We start from the raw sequence: 24,767 nt of genomic DNA on the forward strand, positions 1-24,767 counted from the left end.
TATATGTCTGGAAATATAGACAAATATAAGTAATCTTCACTCAAGTCTACTCTATGAGTGGAAAATTAATGTACAATTGTGTACACTGTGGTAAAACTGTCGTACAGTACGTTTACATTATCGTAGCCGAGAAAGGCTACAGTGATATAAAATATTGTTGCTAGTTAAATTACAATAATGTCCCGTATTTTGTTTATAATCTTATCTATATTTAAATCATGTCTTTTTTAATAAATAGCACTTCATCGTTATAATATTAAAAATGGGAAAGTTTGTGAGGATGTTTGTTATTCATTCACGCAAAAAATACTGAACGGATTTTGATTGAAACTTTACAGTATTATATGTAACTAATACATCAGAATAACACAGGCTATAATTTTCATGCGGGTGTTTATTACCTAGTTTGAACGCTCTAAGTGAAAAAAATATACTTCAGTGTAATAAAATTTAATAAGAAAAACAGAGTAATTAAAGTGTAATAATCAACACTTATTTCAGTAATGCTAAATCTGTCTAAAGTTTCATTTGTTTTATGAATTATAATTCATTAAAAATATACTGGTAGACTGAAAAATCATAACCAAAATTGACAAATCAAGTAACATTATTTATTAATAACTTGCAAAAATAGTCATTACTATAGACCATATGATAATGTAATAATAAGTAAGTAAATAGAATATATAGTATTATAATTACTATATATATATATACTATAACACCAGTAACAGTATATATATTATAACACCCTATACTTTTAAGATGTTTTTAATTATATTTCACAAACTACGTCTGATATTATCATAAAGCTATGAAAATATATGTCCGTTCGCCTACTATTACAACACAACGCAAAACTTCATTTGATACATTATAAATGTGCGATTTGTCTTTTGTAATGAGTGGTGTCCGATAAACGGCGGACGATTATAGAAAGAAAATATTGTGACAAAGAGAGGGTAGCTGGTGATTTAATCATGTGATTCATACTCTATATTAGTCATGTTAGGGAGCTCCGTAACCGTAACGGATCGAATATCCGATATAAAAAAAAATTCGTAACCGCAAATAAAAGTTTTGGGTAATATCGGATAGGAACAAAAACTAATTGAGACACGTTATGTAACCATTTTATTAGCTATATGTATTTTCCTTTTGAAATTCCTTAAAAAAATAATATCCGTAACTAAAATTATTCGAAATTAACGGATAATCCGAAATAATTTCATATCCCCATCCGTATCCATATCCAGTATAATAATTATTCCTATATCCGAAACCTATCCATATCCGAAACTTCATATCCATAACATCCCTGCTCTATATCTATAGACTAATACTGGTATTTATTATATGATGATTAGTACCCGTGGTTTAGTGCTTTTGGAATTTTATAAAGATTTATCCAATGAAATCATGAGGTCCAACGATATAATAAATTGTGTACGTTTTTAATTTAGATCAACTAGAGATTTGGTAATAAAAATAACACATAATACAAAATAAAACACGAACCTCATTGTTGAACTATTTTTCAGTTTTTTTGTTGTTATCAATTTCATAAAATTGGTAACATTCCTGGATACCACCCTACGATAATGTAAACGCGTAATACTTTGAATGAGTCACAGATCACAGAGACTTTGTTTATGATTTCTATGACAGATGTCAGACAGGTAGGAAAATGTCAAACTTCTACATGTATGTGGCTACAATTTATTAGCAATCCCCGCCACGCCATTGCTCACACATACGCAGTGTCGTCTATTTAGTTAGTCGTTCGTACCATTCCTCCGCAGAACGTTATATACCTTTCTGCAGTGCATTTTGAATTTACATATCTTTGACCTTGATTATTAAAAAAAGTGTTAAAGTATAATAGTAAATATAGTATGAGGTGAATGACTACAGCGAACTGCTAAAAGGTAAGACAGAAATTATAATAAGATTAAGATATTTAATTGAACAAGCGTTGTATTAATTAGAAACGTTTGTTATTATTATTGATCTCCAAACACTACAAAAATAAATAGTAATTTTATAGTTACTTTAAATAATATAAAAACAGTAAAGTTTTGTGTGTATTAACAGAATATATACTTATATATTATTCGGTTTCGAAGGTTATCGGAGTAATGAATCTATTGGAAGCAGTAATTTAGCATCGAAATAAAGTACCAAAACAAAAGCTGTACTCTATTAAATTTTAACGTGCCCACGTTTTTAGATATTTTAAAGTTTATTTTCAGTACATCATACGGCGGAATTTCCGGTAAAATACGTAAAGTATCTGAACTTATTGTCAGCGTTTCAACGTGGTTTGTTCCACCTATTTCTATATTCGTATTAATAATATTATTAGACGCAGAAATTTCGCTGCGTTAATTTTATTAAATAATATTTGATACCTAGTTTTATATATATCTATTAAATAAAATAAAAAAATACACAATAAATAAAAAGAAATTGAATACAATAATATACTGTTCTTTCTTATTTTTATATTAAAAAAAATCAAGAATTTGTTTTACTCATTATTTAATTAATAATTTGGTGAAAAATGTTTCAACCTATTTAACTGGTTTAACAGTACTATTTTAGTAGTTGTATGTTAATAAGTAATATTTTTTTTTATTTTAATTAAATAATAGTTTAATGTCTTATTAGGTTCGTCAGATTCAAAACTGCCTTAAAGATATATTTATATAAATATTTTTTTAAGGTAGTTTTATATTTATACTTAACCCTTATTTACCCGTGAAGCCTTCTGTATTATCCGTCTGTGACAATTTTATAATACATTCTGGCATCTGCCATTCTAACTAAAAATCTTCCATATTTTGCCATTACTTCTTATGGTTCATATAATATCTGTATTATATGACTTTTTTGTAATAGATTACTTATTTGTAGTAATGAGAAATCTCTGGAAGCTTTTCTAAGCAAATTTCCCCTTTATTGCACTACATTACAGTACTGTATAATCAAATTGATCCAATAAGTAATGATTAATTTGTTACTTTACTACTTTAAAAATAATTGTTTAAAATAGAAAAACAAATCATTCAAAATTTTATATATAATATTATATATTATTTGTGTAAATATGCTGTCGATAAAATGAAATGAAATTAATTTAATTTAATTCACTTACATATTTAATTGTATTAGGCAGAGATATAGATATACAGTCATATATCATATTGTATTAGTTAGAATGGGCAACTAAAAAAAATGAAAGCCGAAAGCAGTCAAGAAATCGTCAAATTGAATTGAAAACAACTTTACCCTCTCTGTCAGTCTGGTTGATATGGCGGAGTTACAAGGGCATGGTCACGGGCATAGCTGTTATTATCATAATAGGCGGGTATCAGGCGACCTTTCTATCTTTCCACGTAAAAACCTATTATCTTATCGTCAGGTGTGCTGGTAGACAGAACAACTCGAAAATCAAAAATGGCGGATATGCAGAACGACTATCAAATGGCGAGCATCGTGGAAACGGATGAGGTTGTGCAACCCTCAGATTGGTTCTGCGGCGCTAGGATCAGTCATATTTATTTGCTTATAGCTTCAAAGTTCTGGAAGAAACCGAAGCCAGCTCCACCCAGTAAGTCACATTTATTTATACAAAAGTATTTTCAGTTCATCGAGTCAAGAGAAGGCGCCGCTGAATCATTTTACGTGATAGAAGAAGCGTCTATAAATTATTATTTTGACTTTTTTTTATTCATTTATATGTAACGCAAATATAATAAAAAATACAAAAATCACCAGTACTTAAACACTTGTTATACATCTCCTCTCATTCAAGACAAACACTCGGATCGATCCGACTAAGTAGTATTCTTCAGGCGGGAGATAGCCTTCAGCCGCTCCATAAGTCCTTACTTTGGTTTGGAATGCCATCTGCACTCGCCCCCTATCGACCGGTGAAGCTAAAGGTCAGCTGCAGCCAACAGTATTAAAGTAGTCTGAAAAAAAGAAAAGCGTTCAAAATAACGACTTAGAAACAAAACAGCATTATAATTTCGAGAAATATGAGTAGTTAAGTGAAACAACCAATTTAATCTATTGAGAAATGGTATAAGTTTTGATAAATCGAAAATAACCGTATCGATGGCAAAAAAAAATTTACAAAATAATAGTATTCGGATTCCCATTTTATATTAAATTCTGGATCTCTTTTGCAAAACACCTCAATTGTATTAATGACAGACAGACGAACGGAGAAATTGCAGGCGCTGCTATTATGACAAACTTTTTTAATTAATAAAAAGAATAAATCACCCTAGACAATTAACACAGCACCATCTAGACCCACGATAAGCCGAGCTTGATCTATGGGTACTAAACAACTGATATTCATACTTAGATACAAATATTCATGACTACAAAATTAAATGTTTGCACCATATAAGGAATCGAATCCGCGAACATCCGAATTAAAGCGGCGTGCTAAACTGCTAGAGCACCGAGGCCGTCAGCCCAGGAGAAACCCAAGTCTATTATAAATTAACACGTATATATTATACCTTCATCCCTTAGTCGTGTTTACCTATTATTTTGCCTTAATTGCATATTTTGTATACAAAGGCTATGCTATGCTAGCTAGCTACCTATGTTTACCTCCCACAGGCTCCCACCATTTCTCCCGATTGCATATCCCGGCAGCTGCGCTCGTGTTGCCCTTGACCTGACATCCGGGTCAGTGTCAGTATCAGTCTGAGGCTGCATTGATTAGTTGATTACTTGTCCGGGCACGTCGGTAAAGGTCACCGACGGATTGCATACCTACAATTTGTATCATACCTGTTTATTATATTGTTTTACGATATTAGCCTACTGTTATTAATAATTCAATGTCAAGAATACATTGTTAATATCAATATAACTACAATCTACAAATACCTACAATAAACGTACCTACTCATTAGGAATATTTTCAGATTGGATTTATATCAGACATATCGACCGTGCCCCGGCCAAAGAGATTAACATAAGCCTCTCAAAGGGTAGTTTTTAAGCGAATAAACTAGACGATCCTTACCGTTTAAATCTATTTTAGATTATTGACTTATTATTTTTAATGGGCTTTAACTTATTATATTTATTAAGCCTACGGCAGCGGATTTTTCTTTTATACTACGTAGTTGGCAAACAAGCGTACAATCCATCTGATGGTAAACGCTTACACCTACGTCTACGGACCTACGGACCTACGGACGTCTGAAACACTAGGGGTATCACGTGCGCGTAGCTGACTCTTAAGAAACCATAATATGTCCTTCTTGAAAACACCATGTTATAGTCTGTCGAGATTATTGCGTACTGAGGCTGAGGCTACATTTAAATCTTCGGAATTAACGTGAGTGGTAGTACCGATATTATGTTTCATTTTGTTATATCTCGCCACGGTACTATTGATGACGTTTATCACTTTCCATCATACACCGATGACCGTCACCTTGTTTGTTGTTCCAGTCGTAATAAAAAGTACATGACTACAAATAAAAGTACAGTAACGCTCGTAAAAAATCATATTCACATAAAAAACTATCATTATTTACTATCATTATAAAATATCTTTTTACCAAATATGCCAAATATAAAAATTTATAGGTAGTAGTTAAAACAGCAAATTTACTTAACATTTTTTTTATATCATACGTCCGCATTGGATGTGAATATAATTATAAAATGTAAATTAATTTTCCGAATTTCAAGCTTCAATTTGACGTGAAATATTCTTAAAAAGATATGTAACAAGAGCGTTGATGATTACGTAACTACTGTTAATTAATACCAACAGAAAAATTATTTATTTATTTTGAATATTGAATGTCGGAACATGAAAGTAAACCTTTGAGGAAAATAATAATTAAAATTCATGTACAATACGTCGTTAATAATTGTAACATATAACATAGTCGTATGGCCTCGGTAGTCTTGCGGTTTACTACATGATAATCGCGGATTCGATTCCTCGCACGGCGTAAACATTTGTATTCATGAGTATGATTGTTTGTTTCTATCTAGGTATTTTATATATATGAGGACCAGAACAATATGTACCTGTACATATTGTTCTGTACATATAAACTGTACAGGTCGCAGTGTAACAGATCTTAGCACCTAACAATAGCTCTAACTCCCCCAATATATAAAAAAATATATTTTCTATGTTAAAAAAATGTATTAAGTATTTCTGCCAGTTATCTAGGTACCCATAACACAATCTCTGGTGGACCGTATGAATTGTCGCGGTGTATGAATATTTAACGGATATTATGATTATTTATTTTAGTTAGCTCCCTTTGATGGGATGATAGACTTGTCCCTATGGGTGAAACTCACAAAACACTGACAATGTTAAAAGAAATGATGTTGATGAAGATTTCTTAAACGAAACACAAAAATTTCTACGTCTATTATTATTATTAATGTATAATGCAGGCGTATCGAGGACTTCCTTTATATCGTCGGTGAACTTCTATAAATTCCATATTACAAATGTAAAAGGGTGAAGGTGTGGGAGTGCGTCCGTCGGAGAGGATTATATAGGGGGTGGGTAGGGAGTTCAGGGGCGCGTCCTAGAGCAGAGCTCCATGGAAACGGGCGCCGGGTGGTTTGCGATGCACGGGTAGCAGGGTAACGCAGCGCCTGGGAGAGTTCAAGGTTGCACCCGCTGCAAGCTCCCCCAGTATTAAATGAAATTGATTTTACAGCGGGTTCATATGTACCCAGACCACCCACCTACACGTGTCGACCGGTAGATGCGACGCAATACATCAATGTGAATGCATGCATTACATAACATCGTAATAGAGGAATTGATGTTTGGCATTCTGTTCCGGCGATCTTTGATTTAAAATTATGAACTAGCTTAGAGGGCGCGGGAGCAATCTTGGAGGACAAGTAATGAAACAATTAATTGTCTAGGGAGAAACACGATTGAATTATAAATATATTTACTATCCATTTATTACTTTATTCGCCAACATTTTTTATATTTTATATTAAAAGGCTTTTATTGAATTTCGGTTAAAGAATAAGTCCATTCAGCGTAATAAACAATTGTTAGATTTATTTATTTATTAACGACAAGAGACAATGTAATTTTACGGTGTTTGAAATAAAGGTTTGAAGAAAAACAGAACGGATTTTTTTAAGCTTGTATCTATCACTGGAAATTGGAAATGGTATTCATAGCCACGGTGATGTTTTTTTTGTCATATTGGGACGTATATATGGAATAAAAATACAGAGAACAATATATTAACGTACCTTATTTGTATTGTTCTTCCATGTTATTTTTATTAAAATGTTGGGATCCTCGTATACGTTTTTTGAGTAATTGGAATAGCAAACAATGGCACCTGATGGTAAGTGGTAACCGTTGCCTATAGGTATATACGAGAATATCACCATAAACATCACTTGATCATATGACGTCCGAGATACCACTCATGCGTTGCCATGACAGAAAATTAAGATGTAGTGATCTTACCGTTTAAATTACTGCCTAATCTCAACCCTTTAACCAAAACACAGCTTAGAAAGCAAGCTGCTTGGCAATAGAAATATGCGAGACTAAGATAAGCAATATCTACAGTACTTTTAATCGTAATTACATGATCTTTATGCCAATTTTTTACAAAGATTTATATAATTAGAATAAGAATTTCCAGCAAGTCTACCTCGATCAAAACTTTTATTTATAATTAATGTTTATTATATTAACAAAAAAAACGGAAGTATTTTGCTCTGCCTGGGGACAAAGAAGTCTCGTAAAAGGGACTACGTCGTTCAAAGCTCAATTCACGGTCATATTAGCTATAGGGTGGATGCAAGTGCAAGTGCACTCGTAGTGGGTGGCTCTACGTAGCTGGGGTGGCCCGGGCTGTTGCTGCGCAGGCGGAGTTCAAGGTCACCTCGGTGCACGTTCCCGGGCTTATATCATTATATTAACGAAGCTGGGCTGTTGCTAAATAGAATTTATTTCACAATAGGATTTAAATTTATTTCACTTATATAATATTACGTAATATTATATACATACAGGATGTTGGCATAATATCATAAACTACAATATCTTTTAATCTGCCTTAGACTATTTAGATTTAAATCGAACATGGAAGCGGATAACATCCTAATTCATAACTGCACATAAGATTTAATAAAGGGTCATTTTTATGCATATATTAGCAATATACCTATGTAAATTACAAGAAAGATTAATAATAATAATAAAAATAACAATAAAGAAAAAGATATCTCAGGACAATTCACGCCATCTAGTCCCAACCTAAGCAGAGCTTGTGTTATAGGTACTAGACAACTGATATAAATACATGGATACATTTTTGTAAATAAATACATATTATACATAGAAAACACCCAGACCGATACAAACAATCATACTCATGATTACAAATGTTTGTACCGTGCGAGGAATCGAACTCACGACCATCGGATAGTAAAGCGGTGTGCTAAACCACTAGACCACCGAGGCTGGCTAAACAATATAACTAAATCAATATTAATTTTTCAAATAAAAGAGTGGGTTTTAAGTTGCATTTTTGATGCAATCGGACATTATTTGACCCCAATTTTAATTATGTATGATCAGCATTCATTAATTTCAAAACTCGTATTACTTATTGTTAATTTTATTGCGAAATATCTCAATAAAAGTAGCGTGGTGTGAAATTGGATCCTCGACATTTGAATATTGGGCGTTTTATAATTAATGCATACATTGAATTATTTTTTTGCAAGTTTAAATTCGAGATTTTAATGAAGTAAATCCTTATACTTCCCGTATGTCATGCAATTTATATTTAGTGGAATTAACAAACGTGATATACAATGGTGAAGAGTACTTTAGTTGTCCAATTACATTTACGAAGAATAAATAATAGCTGTTATTTTTAGTCGACGCCTACATACTACTTCTAGCTACAGCTTTTGTTCTGAAAGTTCCATTCGCTCATAGCATGCCTAAGTTTAAGAGTTTAATCTCGATATCGATTTTTTTATAATCCATGTTTGCTTGGATTGTATTGTTCTTTCGAAATGTAATGAAGACTAAACACAATAAATGTATAACAATGTTAGTTTGGTTTTTACATTGAAACCACCCATTCTGGTCACAATTGCCCACATTTGTGAGACTCCCTCTAGTGTGAACTCACATATTTTGGACTTTTACTGGATATTAGGTATTTTTTAGGCTTTTCAATAATAGTTTAGATTTGTAAGTCCAATTGATGGCTTCGGTGGTCTAGTGGTTCAGAACAACGCTTTATTACCGATGGTCGCGGGTTCGTTTCGTCGCACGACACAAACATTTGTATTCATGAGTATGATTGTTTGCATCGGTTTGGATGTTTTCTATGTATATTATATCAGTTATCTAGTACTCATAACACGAGCTCTGCTTACCGTGTGACTAGATGGCGTTGTGTTAATTGTCCGGGGTTATTTATTTAATTCTTAGATATATACGATTTGAAATGTCATGTCACAAACCCTGTCAAACATTGTAATAGTGTCTCAACTTTCCATTAATGATCCCTAGAGATTAATTCAAGAGTACAATAAATGAGATACGACACAATGCTAAGACAATGTATCGGGTCTAGTTTCCAGAGTAGACCGGGTGCTTGATGGTAAGCAATTAGCAATGAGTTCTAGTGCTGCGTTGGACCATTTCCTCAATTGTCACGGGTCTTTGTTTTTTTTTTTATTGATCATAATGGTATGGGGCACCCACCTGAGCTAACGGTTTACGCTGGCGGAGTACCCGTGGAGGATGATAAAATTACTATGAGGTCAGGTCAGTTAGCCATCAACAACTTACCACGATGGATTTCAGGGGGAACCGCGTGGAGGTCAATATGACATAGTACATTGCTAGCAATGGAATAATTAGTCCACATTACTCACTCCCCTTTACCCCACGGATCTTTGTTGGACCTAGTGTTATAAAAGTAGATTTTATTATTTACTTTATTAAGTAGCTAGTTACCTACGTAAATTCTCATAACACTATCTTCATGTCAAATTTTATTAAGATCTATTTCAGCCGTGTAGTAGTAAAAGCGAGACACTTTCTTACTTTATTTTTATGTTTATAAAGGGATGCTACAAAATAATATATTGCACTCTTGCCATGCCGAGACACTTCTCTAGTGCAGTATAAGAACAATTCACATTAACGGGAACTTCTTCATAGCTACTGTAAGATAAATTAAAGTTAAACATAGTAAGTCCAATAGAATATCCAGAGATTGTAGAAACTACTTTAAGTAAGATTAAATTTGAACATGGCAAGTTAAATGAAAGACTTGCCAGTGATTGTTATAATTAAATTAATCTAATTAAATCTAGGCTAGCTAGGATCACTGTTGTCGCGTTGATTAATTAGTATATCCATACTAATATTATAAATGCGAAATTGTTAATTATCAGGACTGAATTAGTGATCATATTAATGAAATTTAATGTAAAGTACATAAGTAAAGATAGATCTATCACGAAGATGATATTGAGTATCTTTTATCTCATAAAATCGAATGGAGTCGCTGGTAACAGTTAGTATAGGATATTTTGGTTAGTACTTTTGACATTTGTTATGTACCGTAAGCTGGGGTTTTCCCGCGGCATTTCCGTATTACACGTAGATTAGTTATCGATCCGACAGCAAGAACTGAATAATACGATGTTGACTTTATACATAGTATTTGAATACAAGCGTATTCAAATGATTAGTGTAGACAAATGTAACATGGTGTAGGACGTATCTGTGTATCAAAGGGTAGGCAGAATATTAAATTTTCCGAGTCAAAAATGGCGATAATTTTATTTATACGATGCAGATGTTTAGGAAAGTAGGGGAGGTGGGGTGAGGAATTGTAAACTAACAACTTCGTGGTGGCAACATTTGAAGTGCTCACATTTCGCTGGATATATTTGAATCTAACGTGGGGGCGAGCTTGCCGTTTTCGCCATTTATTTTAGTATAACAAACCAAGTTACTCCGGAAGTTTCCGTTACCGGAGAGTCGGCAGGAAGTATTAATGGACACACATTTTTAGCATGGCCTGAATTTTAAGCACAGATGTGCAAAATAGTTTACGAAATGTATTGAAATAGAAAATGCAATATTTATGCATTCCAAATGCTATATACAAAATAGGTTTATATGCTTTATATATAATAATACTAATTACAAAGTACTTATTTAAAAAAAAAATATATAACTTTATAGTTCTTGACTTCGTCTATTTTTAGTATTGTTTTTTATTAAACCAAGTCAATTTTTTTATATTAATTAAGATTTAGTTCCAAAAGATTAGTTTAGAATGTAAGAAAATTGGTGTAAATTAATTTACATAGAAATTTCTGTAATGTCATCCTGTTTAAATATCGACAATCTTTATTTGAAATTTCATTAAGAACATTTCAGCCGTTAATGTCAAAAGGTAATAAACAGGCATACATACAGATACACTTTCGCATTTATAATAATAATAATAATAATAATAATCTCAGGACAATTCACACAGCGCCATCTAGACCCAAGTTAAGTTAGCTAAAACTTGTATTATGGGTACTAGATAACTGATACATATACATAGATTTTTTTTGTAAATACATACATATTATACATAGAAAACACCCAGACCGATACAAACAATCATACTCGTATCAAAAGATAAACACAAAAAGGCAAAAATAGTCGCGTAAGAGTAATCGCGACTTTTTACTTTATTTTACTTTTCTGAGTTAATACATCTATACATATAAATAAAATTGGAGTGTCTGTTTGTTATATTGTGATAACCATTTTTTACTATATGCATATAAATACGGTACCATACACCAAAATAACATTTTTTATCATTTTTGTCTGTCTGATTGTTCCGGCTCATCTCTGCAATGGCTGGACCGATTTTGAAGGGACCGTTTTTGGCAGGTAGTTAGTAATAAGGGGTAACTTAGGCTACTTTTATTTTAGAAAAATAAAGTTAATTTTCACGAGGACGAAGTCGCGAGTACAGCTAGGCTCAAATAAAAGGGTTCGTTTAGCCGTCGCTGGCAGGTTCAAAGGTAGCAGGCAGACAGACACTCTTTTTTCATATGGAATTTTGAATTACGAATATGTTTGTATGGATTTCTTACTTCAACTGAAGTAAATTTGTTCTCAAAATGTAACAAGATCTATCGTTAATTTCAAATATTAATAGTTGTTACAGAAGACGTGTGGGAGATTTCGTATGAAAACCTCGTTCTCCGTGAGTACATAGGCGCGGGGGCATATGGTAATGTGTACTCCGCCTGGTACAATGGGGAGATTGTGGCGTTCAAGATGGTCAACGACAAGAAGGAGCTTGATATGAAGTATCTGCGGGAAATAAAGCATAATAATATTGGTAAGTTTAAGTTGATTTCTCATAGGCTATATAATAATTACGCATATACATATATATAGTATATAAATAGGTTAAACCCGGAAGGGGTTTATGAGAATGAGATACATATTTACGGCTTCAAATTGAATATATTATGTGTTAATTGTAGTGCGTTTCCGTGGTGTGTGCACGGAGCCTACAAGGCACGGCATCGTGATGGAGTTCTGCCAGTATGGCTCTCTATTCAGCTACATACATGGCGGCTCCCGCATCGTCACCACCAAAGTGGTCAAGTGGGCTATCGAGATCGCCTCCGCTATGCAATACTTGCATAAGCAAAAGATCATCCACCGTGACCTCAAGAGTCCCAAGTAAGTGCAATTTAATTAATCTGTGTATATTATGTTTATTTCTGCTGATAGTAATGCCTCTGGAGTGGTTAATGTAATTTTCTTAGGTAATCTGAACAACATGAGTTAAATGCAAACGTGCATGGCAATAGTTGTTCATGCACGGGATTTTAATTTAACGAACACACATGACATAGACACCTAATTAAGTAAAAGTTGTTAAAATAAATAAAGAAATTCAGTCGAGTTACATGCCAGTTCTTCTCAATTGTAGAAACTTCTCAATTCTATAGACTTAACTGGATCGTAGAGAATATAATGATACTTAATTGACTTTCATAAGCGCCTAAAATGTCCTACATGAATAATAGATTTTTTAATTTCAATTTTAACTGCCAATATAATCGCATTAAAACTTAGTTGTAATTTAAACATGAATTCTAAAGCAATCTAGCTTTTTACAAGTACTCCTCGCTTTTTCTTTTATTGATTTATTTAAGTATTTGTAATAGACCTACATTCCATTTATAGCTCCAAGTATCGGTAAGCCAACCCAACAATTTTTCCAATACATAATTGGCACTCGATTCTCTATTAAAGATTTTAAAAGGACGGCAATGTATAAAGTGATAGTTGCAGTTGCAGGGTATCATTTAATAAAACTAGAGCAAGGCTGTTCCTTGTAGCCGCCTTTGCCCTAAATACAGCAATGGACAACGTACAATGAAATTATTATGTTACTATTATTTAACAGAGGTAGATTTTCTAAAGCATCGACTGCATTGTGTTCAACACCTGGACTCTTCCATTCTCTTAATTCAACCCTATTCGCAGTCATCTCATTATTTAATACCGTCTTGCACACAGTCCATCCATCTTTTTTCGGTCTGTTTTATACGATAAATAGTCTTATAAAATATTCCGATTTGTAGCGTCCTCATAGCGGATGAGTTAGTGGCCAAGGTGACGGACTTCGGACTGTCCCGTATGTGGAACGACTCCAGTGTGGTAATGACTTACACGGGAACCATCAGCTGGATGGCTCCTGAGCTCATACTCAGGAAACGGGCTTCGGACCGCATCGATGTGTGGTCCTACGGCGTCGTGCTGTGGGAGCTGCTGACTCAGGTTAGTAATATGCAACTATCTAGACTTATCTAGGTATAATTAATAAATAATTCATCTTGAGGAATTTGGCGGTAGAAGGGTGAGAATTTAGGGTTGTATGTATTTTTAATGCCATTTCATAAAAATAAAATATATTTTTTTGACAAAATATAAAGAAGTTCTTTGTGGGCCGTGCCACCTTTATCACTTAGGTGTATAAAAAATACATAACAACCTATTTTCTCACCTACCGAATGTACATATAAAATTCATCAAAATCGGACAAGCAGTTTCGGAGAAGTATGCAACTAAGACTGACATGAGAATGGTATATTTTAGGGATAGTATTATAAAAAATATATCTGGTTGCTGTCTGTACATAAAAATAGAAAAAAATATATTGAGAGACTAACAATATAAAGAAACAAAAACAATGTTTATATCTCTGTGTATTTGTGCGCGATAATCTCAGAAACGGCTGATACTGATTTCATTGCGGTTTTTATTAATGTGTTGTGATAAGATTCACATTACTTATTTAGTTTTTATTTTATTTCTGTCGGTTTACATACTTAAAAGTTACATTATATATATATATATATATATATATATATATATATATATATATATATATATATATATATATATATATATATATATATAAATACAGGACATATATATACATATCATTAGTACAAAGTCGCAGGGTCAGCTAGTTTAACATGTTAACTTAACAACTAAATTGACTGATAAAAAGCAATTCCGAACATTGGAAATACAATAACTAAATAATGATATTTTTAGGTACACTACAAAAAATCTATTTTGTAGACTTCGATACATCGTTTATGATTATTAGTACCAATCAATTTAAAATTATGATTGCCTCTGCATTTATTGTACTGTGCTTGTTTGCTGATAAAAATTGTTATGACTATGTTTGATATGTATCTAGAAATAAATAACAGTCTATTTTATTGATCTTTTTCCCCGCACAAAATTGTTTTTTTAGGTCGGACAATAAAATAAATTATATTAAATACTAATTAAACCAATTTAAGTAACCTTTATTTATTCTATTATTTAAAAAATAGCTAGTTTTATATTTTAACCCTGTCTGTTTTTGTTTATGGAATGAATCGACTGTGAATAATATGCCTAGCATCCATTAGCATTTTTTTACTATTCGAAAAACAGAACAACAGGATTCTGTGATTGAATCAAAATAGCATAACAGAAATTTTTTATGCAATTGTTTTATACTGCATTGTTTGGAAAATACATAAATTATAAAGTATGGTACTTACTACCGGACTTAGTGTAGATACTAATTTGTCAGTATTTTTTATGGCGAAATAGTTATTTAATAAATAGTAACAATAATTTGCAGAGAAACTGAATAAAATTTGTTTCCATTTATTAGGATTAACTAACAATATTACAACATTATTACAAAAATGCGACTAGTATTAGTATTTTTAAATTTATTGTATGACGTTTTCACACAGTTTGTTACGAAAAAATAATATAAACATGCAAATTTGTTTTGAGAGGTGGTGCTGGTAATATATTTCTTTTTATTCTACATTAAAAATTACACTAGAATTTCATATGTATAATAAAGGAAGGCGTAAGACATATTAGGTATGTTTGATATGTACTTAGCAACAGTCTTTTTTTAAAACTATTATGACTTGCACAAGGGCAAATGTTGTCGAATCAACTATTTCATATATTTGACTCGGTTATTTGAACTCAATCGATTGCAACAAAAGTCTGCACGTGCATATTTTAAAATGCCCTGATTCTGAATCGATCGCGCCATTTATGGCTCACGTTGCAATTAAAGAAAATGTCGAGCGTCGCTGTTTGTAGGTATGGCATCTGATAATTTATTATTTACGATATTTATCTAGCTCGCGTGCATTTCTATTATAGAACCGAAGGTTTTACACAATGTATCATATGATAGATATCTAGCTGTGCGTATATATCCTACAATTACTAGTCTATAAATTTTTATTGTAATGGGTTAAATTTTAGTACACCCAAACGTTTTTTAGTATGAATGATTAACATATAGATAGGAGTATTGTTTAGTTTAATTACTGCATTTGCTATTATATAATACCTACAGTACAGACTTCGCCTGCTTTTTTTTAGATATAGCCTATGTCGGTCCTCGTGAAAGAACCTATCTTCATGTCAAATTATATTAATATGTGTATAGCTATTTAGTACACAATTTTGCATTTATAATAACTATATGGTAATAATTTGTATTGGGCAAATCACATTGCCTTGCGTCCTAACCTAAGCAGAGCTTGTACTACTGGACTTTTTCTATAAATACTTACAAAATATATATATATATATAAAAGAAAACACCAAGTGCAATATAAACAATACGAGAAACATACAAATATTTGTAGCCCGCAAGGAATCGAACCTGTGACCATTGGAAGTAAGCCAGTGTGCTAATCTGTTAAACCACCAAGGCAGTAAAGTATAAATATGCTAATGGATGGCTGACCCCATTATTTCTTTTGTTTTGTCTTGTTTTACTGCGTTATTGATTATGTATTTATAATTTTTATATTATTGAAACGACCGTGAATAATATCAAACTGCGAAGAAGAATAGTTCAAGAAATGTAAGTAATGGCGACAGCGTTGCAATAAATGGGAATTATTTGAACGAAACATTTTTGAGATCTTGTATGCTACGTTATTTATATGATCTTGTATGTACTTGTTACGACAAATGTATGTATATATATATATGGAATTTGGAAAGTAAAGAGATGACAGAAAAAGGTGTGTGTTGGTGAATATTAGTAGATGTTATAATAGAATGAATATTATAATAAAACTGTTAGTTTATTTCTTTAGAAATGATACAGTCAAAGCTGAGCGCCTTAGAATACATCTTTTGTATAAATAAAAATATGTCTGTATGTTTGTCCTCTAAACATTGATCAGATTGTGACTTGTGATTTCTGACCAAATTCTACATAAATAAAATAGAAAATATTTTTGGTATGTCACCTTTTGCTGGCGTGAGTTACTTTGAACAAAGAAATAATTAAAAAGCAATTTCAACATTATGCAACTAAGCACTATTTTGGCATTGCAACGGCGTCGACTATAGCTACATCTTTTTAATATGTGATGCAATGTTAATGAATGGATGTCAACGTTTAATTATATAAAGCTTGCGTTGTTTCATTACTTTTAAATTTTACATATATCAAATTTGCATGTCCTTTATCCACTTCTATGACTTTTCTTTAACATTATGCAATTAAGCACTTTATTATTTTCTGTAGCATTCGCAAGCAATTCGTGTCGACTCCTTTGTCCTTTTTTTCTATAAAATAGATGCAATGTTAATGATATAGTGTCAATTGTTTTGTATCAAGCTTGCGTTCTTTCATTACTCTTAAATTTTACATACATCAAGATTGCACGTCCTTTATCTATTTATATGACTTCTTTAACAATATGCAAATAAGCACTCTATTATTGTTTGTAGCATTACAATTCCTGTCGATTACAGCTACTTTTTTTTTCTATAAAATAGATGCAATGTTAATGAATATATGTCAACACTTAATTATAGCAGCTTGCGTTGTTTCATTACTTTTAAATTTTATATATATCAAGTTTGCATGTTCTTTATATATTTGTATAACCCCTTCAACATTATGCAACTAAGCACTCTTATTTTTTGTAGGATTACCAAGCGTATGGACTACAGCTATTTTTTTTTTCTACAAAATAGATGCAATGTTAATGATATAGTGGCAATTGTTAATTAAATCAGGCTCGCGTTGTTTCATTACTGTTAAATTTTACATACATCAAGATTGCATGTCCTTTATCTATTTATATGACTTCTTAACACTATGCAATTAAGCAGTATTATTTTTTGTAGCATTACAATGCGTATCGACTCCAGCTGCTTATTAAATGGATGCAATGTTAATGAATTGACGTCAACACTTAATTATATTAAGCTTGCGTTGCTACATTACTGTTAAATTTTACAATCAATACATATATGCATGTTCTCTATATATATACATGACATCCTTAACATTGCGCAATTAAGCACTCTATTATTTTATATAGATGCAATGTTAATGACATAACGTCAACTGTTAAGTATACTAGCTGGCGTTGTTTCATTATTTTAAAATTTTAAATAATATATCAGTTATGAATGCATGTCCTTTATCTATTTATATGACTTCTTTAACATTATGCTATTAAGCACTCTATTATTTTTTGTAGCATTACAATTGATGTCGACTACAGCTACATCTTTTTAATAAAATCGATGCAATGTTAATGAATTGATATCTACTGTTAATTCTATCAGGCTTGCGTTGTTACATTACTTTAAATTTTTACGTATATCAAGGTTGCATGTCCTGTATCTATGTATTTATGACTTTTTTTAAATTATGCAATTAAGCACTCTATTCTTTTTCGTAGCATTATAATCCGTGTGGACTTCAGCTACTTTTTTTTATAAAATGCATGTAATGTTAAAGATTTGATGTCAAAATTTAATTATACGTATTAGCTTGCGTTGTTTCTTTATTTTTTAATATTACATACATCCATTTTGAATCTATATTCTTTATCTATTTATATGACATCTTTAACATTATGTAATTAAGCACTTTAATATTTTTTGTAGCATTGCAACGACTGTCGACTACAGCTACTTTTTTTTATAAAATCGTTGCAATGTTAATGAATTGATGTCAACTGTTAATTATATTAAGCTTGCGTTGTTTCAATACTTTTAAATTATACAAGTGTGAATTCATGTTCTTTATCTACTTGTATGACTTTTATTTCGTTTAAGTCTGATAATATGATTTTAGTAACATTTCTTGACTATTAGAGCTGCTAATCTTGTTTTATTTTATAATCTGTATCAGTTTATGTGTACTATGCGTACAGGGCGTATGAGCAATTTGTACACATAAACAATTTCTTCTTCTTCTTCTCTCTTCTTCTTCAATTCAAATCTACGTTGATACGTTTACAGAAGGTGCCATATGACGGCTTGTCGACGTGTGCGGTGACATTTGGTGTGGGTAGCGAAAAATTGTCACTCGCGCTGCCGTCCACGTTCCCTGAACAACTCCGGCTGCTTATCACTCATTGCTGGTACAGGAACCCGCGCGACAGGTACGTTTTATTATTATACATTTTTTTTATATATGATTATGGAGTGGTAATACACTCCTACGCTAACGGTATACGCTGGCGGGGCAACATGAGCATGAATGAAGCTGGATGAGCATGAATTTCAGGACAGTTAACCTTCGATATAAATTCGCCAGGAATTAATCACGATGGTTTCCAGCTGGACCGTGTGGAGGTCGACCTAACATGGTAGCAATGCAGTTACTATTCCCCGTTACTGACAATCCCTTCCTCCACTTTATATTCATTTATCTATTAAGTAGTGTCCATGACTTCGTCCTAGTCTTGATTTCGTTTAACATTATTAGATACTGTCGATATTAAACCAATATATTAAATAGGTAAAGTTTATGAGGTCGTGAGCTTGTATTATGGATGTACTGAATCGATTTTGTAAACCATATTAGTGTTCGATAATGTTCGAAAAATTGACATTTATGAAGGTAGGTTTATAGCTCATAGCATGATGTTATAAGCTATATAACATTATGCAACAAGCTCCAGGAGCGGAACTGCAATGAAAAATGTAACAATAGAGGAATTGTGACGCAAACGAAGTTGCGCTGGTCAGCTAGTGTTTGATGAACAAAAGAGAAAAATAAATAAATAATCTATATAAAACAGTCTATTATTTTATTAATAAACTAATTAACAATAATATATAATTTATTAAAATTGAGTATCATGTTTTCTTTAATGTTCTATTTTGTTTTTAACCTTTATTGTTATTAAATGTCATTTACTCCAGCTGTTTCTGACATGAAACCTTAACATACAAGCAGTTAAACAGAAAAACAGACAGTGTTCGTCACATATCGGCGACATTTGAGGATTTTAGTATATCTCAAGATACAGATAATAAATATATACATACAGTTATAAAGGTGACCCACCCTGTATGCTTACCCACTTTACGCAAAGGGTTTACGACTTTACGCGCCCGGAGGGAATATAACTAATTACAGGATAAGAGGCATGACATCAGAGTTCTCTGGTATGGCAAGGAGTAGGTAGTGTAATTGATGTTACATGCTTATGTGATTTCCATATTGCTATTCGTGTATATAGGCGAGGATTACCACTTATCAATAGGTCGACCAATAACTCGGTTTCGAATTTAATTTGCATAAAAAAATAGTTAAATGTTGTTTTCTATTTAAATTACATAAAAAAATATTACTGTATTTTTACCGCAAATTGACTTATGTGAGTTACGTATGTAAAGCAGCGCGGTGGCATTTCGTAATAATTGTAATTCATGAATAGTAGGTACAAAATTGAATATTTGGTATTAAAGAATTCGTACAAATAAAAATTTGATAACCGTGCCAAAAATGTTTATTTATTACCCATATATGTATTTATTATACCTTTTTGTGGTCGAAATGTGCCTTTGATTACTGTAATAATATTAATGTGATGGACAGACCGACGTTCGACAATATAGTAGAGACGCTGCCGATCGCATTGCGCGAATTGGGCGAAACGCCCGACGATCGGTTCAGCATGCTGCAGAACAGCTGGATGGAAGAAGTGGAGGAGCATAAGAGAAACGGCTGGTACGTATTTAAATACATTATACCGAAGTTATTTATGTAGTTATAAACACACAAATATAGTATACATATTTATATGTATGTATATTCAATTATAGAAGCCAAAAGAATGTCAGCGCTGCAGATTTATTTGCAGCATTTCTATTTGCCTCTTCATATTTCCGACACATAAAGCCTCTCTCCCATTTTTATTTAATTTGTACAATTTATTTTATAAAGAGTTTATCTATATTTCTACTAGATGAAGTACTTTGTATGAAGTACTCTGCGTAGGTAGATCTCCCATCTATTACAAGAGGCAAGCATTGCTTTGTGTTTCGGTTAAAGGGCGAGTTAAGGCAGTGAAATTATATAGTAGAATATAGTAGGCAAGACTTTGTGCCCCGGAATAGCAACGCATGAACGTGTGAATCCACGGGCGTCACATGTATGTAGGTATTTTTAGCTGGAAATATTCTGGTGAAAAGGACGTGGTGATGTTCATATATAGATGACTTACTGTTATGTAGCTGTGACAGTGTTTTTATTCTATAATAGTTATGTAATGACAATTTTCATTCTTTACGTATAACATATAAACTCATAACATACTGATTAGTTTTATTAAGTTGCCAGATTAACGCAGGCACTAGAGGTCATTTGATGAATCGAGAATTCGTAGTACAATCACTAAGCACTTCCCAGTGATTGTACTACGAATTCTGTTTTTGGGGGAGATGGTTTTCCAGCCATATTGATTTTAAAATTAATCTTGAATAGCTGAACAATATTAAAAAAGGGCTGATAACATTATTTTAAAAATACTTCTGAATAAACCTTCTTAAATTACGGTTTACGGTTTTGTGGTGTATCAAAAGAGTGAAGATATGGCGGCCAAATTATAGATTTAACAAAAAAAAATGTTGTGGATCGGATTTATAACGTGCATCTAATTTGTCACTTCAGGTTAGCTATAAATCAACCTCGTTATGAACTGCCGAAACCACCAAAAAGCTTTAAAAGGCAGAAAATGATAAACAGGATTTTAGAGCGAGATGCTCAGAAAATATACATGGAGAGCTGCGCAGTTCGACTGCTTCTTGAGCAGCGAGAGGAGGATATAGCTAAGTAAGTGATAAAAATTTTTTCTAATCGGTATTTATGAAATCTTTAGTCTGAATCTACTAAGTCTATAAAACTACAATTTGGAGCATAACTTTATTTTAAGCATTTATAAATTCTTATGGTTATGATAAATGCGATAAGTAAGTCGTTCATATAGATAAACTCCTGAGTCCTAATTTTTACTGATGAAGTGGATTAAATATATATAAATGAAGTTCATTTATAACTCTCTTACTATGTTGGTCAATTTTATTATTATATTTTCACTTATATGTTAAACAGACTAAGGATATTCGATTTATCAATTTGGTATTCGGCTTCTAGGTTTTCACTCTCTAGAATCCTAGTCATTTTTAAAGATATTTCACAATAATATTTTCCTTTTTTAAGAATACAATATGACATAGTTTATAAGAGCACGATACAATATATCCACGCAAGAGAAAGATATTCGAAAAAACCTGTACCAAGGCTTGTCATCGCGGTAATAGTTTACAAAATCCATTCATATCAATAAATACGGAAATAGTTTAAGGTGTGGTATCACCGCTTTTGTCATGCGGAAGAAAATACGTTATATTTTTTTACAGACGCGAAGAAGCTTTCAACAGGCTAATCCCGAGGAGTGCGCTGAACAACCGTCGTAGGAGTTTCTCATCGTCGTCGTCAGAGTGCGTTCCCAGGCACACGTACGTGAAGATCCGCGACGACACGAACAGGGCGGCCACTGTCACCGAGCTGGCCTCCACCGCGGTTATGGATGACGTCAACGGGAACATGAGTACTGGCGTCTGCCAGGCCATTGTCAACGACAAATGCGCCGAGCAGGCTGTTGCAGTCTAATTATATTCTAATGGTGTCATTATTAACGCAAACTTATTTACTGTATTGTAAACTTCAAATCTGTCTTAGCAATTGGAGTGGTTTTATCTCTTTTTAATTTGGATCAAAACAAGTAGAAATAGTCGAAATAGAAAATTTTATGAATATGGTTCATGTGGATGTTGTTATTACGGTAAATATACTTTAAATAATATATAGACTAATTAAATTACATTTGTGCTAAAGTTTTAAAATAAAAACCTCTACTACGAAATATTAGAATGTCGAAAAGAATTTGTTGTAATAGCCACGTTTTACATACTTAGCCTTTATAGTTGAAAAATGTAGATGGCGCTATTCCTCAAAATAAATCCGTATTACAGTACACAGCAAAATCGAAACACCTGAAGTTTCAATTTAGCGTCATCTTTTCGTAGTGAAACAAAATATTTGTGACCAAGTGTTATAGGCTTGGGCAAAATAGAGGGGCTTGTAGTTTGAGAGAATTTTATTATATACTTCATAGCGCCATCTGAATGTCATCGGTATTTACTGCACAAAATTATCTTTCACCTTAACTGTCCGTTTACTGTAGTAAATTATATGTATTTTCTGATTTATGTATAAGTAGCGAACCGTTACTTATATACCTTTATATGCTAAGGGTATATAAGTAATATATTGAATTTGCCATCAAGAGGCTTTTAAACTATTAACAGACATGTAGAATTCCAATGAGCCATTTTTAAAGCCACTTACACCCAGCGTTGAGTGCGGTTTCCGCATCAGCGTTTTCATTAACTGTAAGCTATTTGGTATTTTGGCATTTTCTATAGTCTGCTAATTTCATTTATACATTGTAAGAATATAATTTAGATAAATACTTTTTATTACATTATATATTTAAGGGATCATTTTGTTATTATACCTAAGATTATATATTTTTAGCCATACTTTGTTAACGACAAATAATCGTTTAAGTTTTTCACGACTTTTCTATAAAGTTTACCAAAAATTTAGGGCGTATATAAAACACTGTTCACCTATGTGATAGATTAAATGCTAACACGTGACAACCAGTGCTGTTCAGTACCGCAACATGTGATCTACAGTCATCAATCAATCATTCGGAAAGAAATTTTTCTAAATATGTTGATCAAACAACATTTTTTACAATGAGCCCAGTTAGAAGCAATTGTTATACAACATATATTCTGTTTATGAGACATACAGTTTACATTTCATTTTAATACGAAATGAGATTTTATGCTATCCAATAACAACTACATATACTAAATCGAGGCTACTCAGACCAAACCAAAGAGTTTTTGTACTAAATACAAGTTGGTGCTGAAACTGATACACTAACAAAATTCAATTCTAACTTGTAAATTTTCTACAAATAGCACGTCGATGTGTTTAGATTATATAGATATGATATTCTTATACAGATATTATATTCTTATACATTTAGATAAGATTTTCGAATGTATGAGATTAGACTTTTAAGATATCTCTTTATTTAATTTTTTTGCAATTTTTCTGTCGATTATCATTCTTATTAATTGCATTTAAAACTTAAACAGAAACAAAATCAATCATACTAATAATAAATAAATCAGTCTGAGGGGTTAAAATGCTCGCTGTATATGATTTTTATTATAATATGATTACTTTCATATAACTTGGCTGGGTATATGAAATTAATTGTATTGTGGTTCATATGAGGTGACATTATTCATTTCTCTGATTACACCTGAATCATTGTACTATCTAATTATACACTGACACTTTCTTTTATTTAATTTGTATTTTTTTTTAACTAATGCGGTCTGCCATCCCTATTCCCCATATTCTATTACTGTTCTATCATATATATTTTACACTTATTATTTTTCTGACATAATCAAAATTCTCTACCAGAATAATCTAAATACATATGGAATTGTGTTTTTAGATTTTATTTCTCGTGAAGTCTACCTCTAAACACCAATCTGGTGTTGATATCTATTCTTTTCTCTCTTTTTATTACAATATCTATTTACAAACACCCTTTTTGAAGAGATAATAAATAATTACCTTTTCTCAATGTATGAATTCTTGAAAATTTAATTAATATATCATCTCATTAAATTGCTGTCGACTTGTCAATTAACATATTTCTATATTACGTTAGTTTTT

General features: G+C 32.1%; 1 protein-coding gene across 1 annotated transcript; it reads left to right on the forward strand.

The window, feature by feature from the left end:
- The first annotated feature begins 1,756 nt into the window (after positions 1–1,756).
- LOC131849104 (mitogen-activated protein kinase kinase kinase 12-like) lies at positions 1,757–23,948 on the forward strand. Its single transcript, XM_059199095.1, has 9 exons — positions 1,757–1,928; positions 3,425–3,613; positions 12,258–12,443; positions 12,592–12,793; positions 13,705–13,900; positions 18,944–19,086; positions 20,532–20,663; positions 21,606–21,767; positions 22,355–23,948. The coding sequence occupies exons 2-9, from the start codon at positions 3,460–3,462 to the stop codon at positions 22,605–22,607; spliced, it is 1,428 nt and encodes a 475-aa protein (XP_059055078.1). The 5' UTR covers positions 1,757–1,928; positions 3,425–3,459; the 3' UTR covers positions 22,608–23,948.
- Positions 23,949–24,767: the final 819 nt, after the last annotated feature.

This window comes from Achroia grisella, unplaced genomic scaffold (genome assembly GCF_030625045.1).
Source record: "Achroia grisella isolate CSIRO2021 unplaced genomic scaffold, CSIRO_AGI_Agris_v1 utg640, whole genome shotgun sequence".
Lineage (NCBI taxonomy): Eukaryota > Metazoa > Arthropoda > Insecta > Lepidoptera > Pyralidae > Achroia > Achroia grisella.

Bases quoted from the DNA above. Each gene is read 5' to 3' on its own strand.
- LOC131849104 (XM_059199095.1), top strand. From the start codon at position 3,460: ATGGCGGATATGCAGAACGACTATCAAATGGCGAGCATCGTGGAAACG. The intron at 12,794-13,704 runs GTAAGTGCAATT...TCCGATTTGTAG, and splicing joins CGTGACCTCAAGAGTCCCAA to CGTCCTCATAGCGGATGAGT. The intron at 13,901-18,943 runs GTTAGTAATATG...ATACGTTTACAG, and splicing joins TGTGGGAGCTGCTGACTCAG to AAGGTGCCATATGACGGCTT.